Source organism: Tupaia chinensis, unplaced genomic scaffold, assembly GCF_000334495.1.
Source record: "Tupaia chinensis unplaced genomic scaffold, TupChi_1.0 Scaffold000146_1, whole genome shotgun sequence".
Taxonomy (NCBI): domain Eukaryota; kingdom Metazoa; phylum Chordata; class Mammalia; order Scandentia; family Tupaiidae; genus Tupaia; species Tupaia belangeri.
In genome coordinates this window covers 8,387,975-8,392,215 of record NW_006159616.1, presented here as the reverse complement: position 1 = coordinate 8,392,215, position 4,241 = coordinate 8,387,975, and the positions used below count along the sequence as shown (strand labels likewise).

Genomic DNA, 4,241 nt, shown 5'->3' with positions numbered 1-4,241 from the left:
AGTCGCCCAGCCGTCGCGTCTTCAACCCCTACACCGAGTTCAAGGAGTTCTCCAGGAAGCAGATCAAGGACATGGAGAAGATGTTCAAGCAGTGAGTGCCCGCGCGACCCGGCCCCTACCCGCCCTGCGCCCTGGCCGCGGCCCCCAACCCCTCAACCTTCGTGCCACCAGTCGCGCTTCCCCGAACCCTGACACACCGAGGCTGGAAACTGCAGCCCCTTCCAGATCATCACCAGGCTGGAGACCCTCCACCCCCAATGCCCCCAGCCCCTGCGCGCGACCCCTCCTCGTAGCGATACTGCCCCCAATACACCGAAGGCGCGCGCACGAAGTGGGGGTGGGGGACAGGCTCCTTCCAAATGGTCACGAGCCCCACCACCACACACGGTCAGTCGTAGAACCTTGGTCTCTGGCCGAGAGCCCCCAACACACCCTGTGCTTCTCCTCCCACTCCCCACCGCAGTCCCAGCTACCCTGTCCTCCCGCTCCCACCCCAACACACGCAGGTCAAAGACACTCACTCCCAGTGCCCCTTAGGGATGACCATTTCCTGCACCCCATGCTGTATTCTTGCCCTCACTGGGGTTCTTTCATTTCCTCGGCTTATCTCAGTCCCTCTCAAGGTGGGTTCTGGTCAGGGCCCCTCTTCCCAGCTCTCCTGCATCTAACAAACTGTGAACAACGACTCTGCTCCTTCCACCTTATCCTCCACCACTTTGTTAGCCAGGACCCAAATCCTTGACCCTCAAGTGGTCTCCCAAGGAGGGACCCTGCATTCCCTGTCCTCGCCTGCAGGCATGTAAACTCCCCCAGTCATTCCTTCAGAACTGAGCCCCCGCTTCCCCCACCCGGATCGCTGACCTCAGCCAGGGCAGCACACGCTGCCCCCCTTCCCGCCCCCGCTAGCCTGCGCCCCAACCCCCATAGGATCCCAGGTGCTTACACCCACTCCAGGCAGAAGGGTCCTTCCTGTCTGACCTGCCTATTTGCTCCTCTTTATTCCATGCAAATGCCCTTTCCAGGGTAGACAGGCACCCTCAGGCCTGTGGGCTCAGCCCTGACCCCTCAAAACATTTCCTGTCTCTGGGGAGCGACTAGGGAGAAGCAGCCCCAGTGCGTCCACACTGCTGGGATGGAAGGGCAGCCACAGTTGTCCCCAGCCAGCTCTGTGCCCACGGGGTGGCAAAGGTGCCCGCCCCCCTCCCTTTGGACCCCTTTCCCACCTCCTGTTCCCTATCCCCTGCACTGGCTCTACAGGAGAACAGCCCAGAGGTCCTGCTCTGGAGTGGGTCTGGGAGGAGGTCAAACTGTCCTGAGGCCAAGTTTTGGGTGGTGGAATCAGAAGGTCTAGCCTACCCAGCACAGGCCCTCCCAGGCCAAGGGAGGGGTACAGTAAGGCAGAGCTCCACCTTGGCTGAGCGGGATGGTGGAGAGGCCCAGGCTTTCAGTCTCAGCCTCATGCAGCCCACAGTGCCCAGACACCAAGCAGGAAGCCCAGGAAGGGGGTGTTTTGCAACCCCACAGCTTGAGAAAGGCTCTTTCCCACGTCTCCCCACTTGCCGCAGCTTCTGCATTTGGGCCTGATGCAGAGGAGGACATTGGGGTTCCCAGGCCAGGGTGGCTGGGAGCCTCATTCTTTTCCAAGAGTTAGTTTGGGGTAAAATCAGGTCCTTGACTCTACCGTCCTCTGAACCCCTGCCTGCAAGTCCCAGGGTCCTGAAGAGCCCACCGCTATGACTCCAGGGTCTTGGTCCCAGCCAGACTGATAAGGTGAGGAGAGCAGGATTTCCAAGAATCCAGGCAGAATAGATTGGCGAGCCCAGGGGCAGGTATGACTTTGCTGTCTGTAACTTCCTTACAGAGCTTGCCCTGGGGGAAGCTCAGCATTATTCACACACTGGAGGGTGTACTGATAGTACTCAGGCACTAAGGATCTCATGGATCCCTCCTCCCACCAACCCCATGACATAGAACTATTTTCACCACCACTGTGCAGATGAGGAGTCTGGGCCCAGAGAGGTTAAGTTCTTTGCCAAGACCTCCCAGCCACAAGAATGATGAATCCAGAATTCGAACCCCCAAGTCTTTGACTCCAAAGCCCCATATTTTTCCCTCTGGGTTTCCATTCACAGACATCTGCTTTCACTCCAAGACCCCCTTCCATGTCCACAGCTGATTAGCCACCCCCTGGTACCACCGACCCCAGTATCTCCTTCCCCCCAGATCTTGCCTTCTCTTAGGCGTCCACAACATCCCTACTGGTCCCCTCCAGAAGGAAAAAATCTAGAACTCTTCCGGTGGGCCCCAGCTAGCCCAAATGAGCAGGACTTGAGAGTCTGCAGTTTGGTTAGCAGGCAGCTATGCCTGGGGAAGGGCCTTAAAGCTGCATTTGCAAAGCAAGCTCACTTTTTACATGGGCTGTTTTGGGTGCTAGTTTGAAGAGGGGTACTTGGATGGAGATTGTGGGGAGCTGAACCCCCGCCCCCGCAGGCCACCTCCTGGCACCAGCACTGCCTGCTCCGGTATTGGGAGGGGTGAGGGAGCCGGAAGGGCCGGGAAGCTGGACCTCTAGGGAAGGAAATGCCGCCTGCGGGGGCTCTGGTGAGGGTGGAGAGCTGCAGATTTTGTATTCAAGGAAACAAGGCTTCACTATGCCAGCCGAGCCCTGCCCAGCCGAGTCCCGACTGGGAACAGCCAACAGACGGGCTCTTGCGGAGGACAAAACCCCCGTTCTGCTTCTGCTGTCCAAGTGGGGCTGCAGCCTCTGCATCCAAGCAGGGCCCAGGGATCGCAGCCAGGGCATGGGTGCCAGGGCTCAGCTGCAAGCAGGGGAGAGGGAGGAGGCAACTCCCTTGTGGGAAGCCACCCACCAGAGCAGAGCACAGGAGAGGCCAGATGGAGAATGAGGGGCTGGCCTTTCCTTAGGAGCCTGGAACTAGGAAGTTGGACTGAGTGGTCAGCTTGCCCGCCTCCTACAAAAAGGAGCAGGCCGCAGCTGATTCCCAAAGGTCCTTTGGCTCTGACCTTTGCATATTCCTGAGGAGTCCTGAGCCCTTCTGGGTATTAGGACTGACTTCCAGGGTCTTCTAGTGCATCCATTCAGTATCAGTCCACCAGGTACTTCCTGAGGATGGAAACGGGGGGCGGGGTGGGGGAGGGACAGAGGGGCTTGCGGGGAAAACGCAGGCTCTCGGCCCTTGGTCTCCCACTTAGGGCTGTGCAGTTTCCTCCTGGGGACTCCCAGCCCCTCTCCCCATTTTACTGAAGAGGAAACTGAGACTCCATGGCTTACTCAGGGTCACAAGGGTGGGGGGTGGTTTGGTGGCTGAACCCGAGGTCCTTATCTGTTCAGTGGAGACAGTGGTCCAGCTCCTCGGGGTGCAGCCTGCGGAGTGTCGCACACAGAGTTGTGGCCCTGTGCAGCCCCAGGCTGTGGACACAGCCCCAGGCTTCTAATCTCACACTCCTCTCCCTCCGTCCCTCCATCTCTCTGCTCATCCATCATGCTGTCTCTGGAACCAGCCAGGCAATGGGGAAGGTGGGGTGGGGTGGCCCCAGAGAGCCTCGGGGGTGTCCACCCCTGGGCTGGCATAGCTGAAGTGGGTTCTGGAGGGCTTTGTAAGCTGAGACCTGCTGGGAGGGTAGGCAGCCGTGTAATTCTGAACCTGCTGTGGAATCTGAGGACGATGCCCCAGTTCCCAGTCTTGTCGGCCAGTCTTGTCGGCCCTGTCCCCAGCCTGTCCCCAGCCGTTTCATCTCGTGACCTCTTACGTCAGAGAGGTAGGCTTCCCTCTCCTGGCCTGCTCCATCCTGCCCTGCCTTCCTCTCCACCTGTTCCACCTCCCAGGTATCTCTCCACATCCTCTCCCTGGAGGCCTGGAAGGGCCTTTGAAATCTGCACTCCTGGGTTCAAAGCCCAGTTATGGGCCCTAGAGCAAGTCACTTAAACCTTTCTGAGCCTCCCTTCCTCACCCTAAGGCAAGAATGATAATAGTGCTCACCTCCCAGGGTATTTGTAAAGTGCTTAACCAGTGCTTGGCACAGAATAGGTACTGTCACCATCACTCCCAGCTCAGTACACACCTCTCCTGGGTCCCAGCAGGGCCCTGGCAGCCATTGTGAGGGCACTTGGAGGTGGCTCCGTCTTGTCCACTGCCTGCCTCCTCTTACCTCCCCTCCCCTGGGCCTGCCAAGCTGGTGACAGCTCTTTTGCTCCGGGACAGAGCGACAGGGAACCAGAG

The 4,241-nt window shown here is 59.0% G+C and overlaps 1 protein-coding gene across 1 annotated transcript in view; it reads left to right on the top strand.

Annotated features, from left to right (window-relative positions):
* EFHD2 (EF-hand domain family member D2) overlaps positions 1-4,241 on the top strand; it is a gene marked incomplete at its 5' end in the record, with an annotated part of 18,987 nt that continues 14,746 nt past the window's right edge. The window contains 1 exon segment of the mRNA XM_014586561.2: positions 1-91. Within this exon segment, the coding sequence (XP_014442047.1) occupies positions 1-91 (91 nt within the window).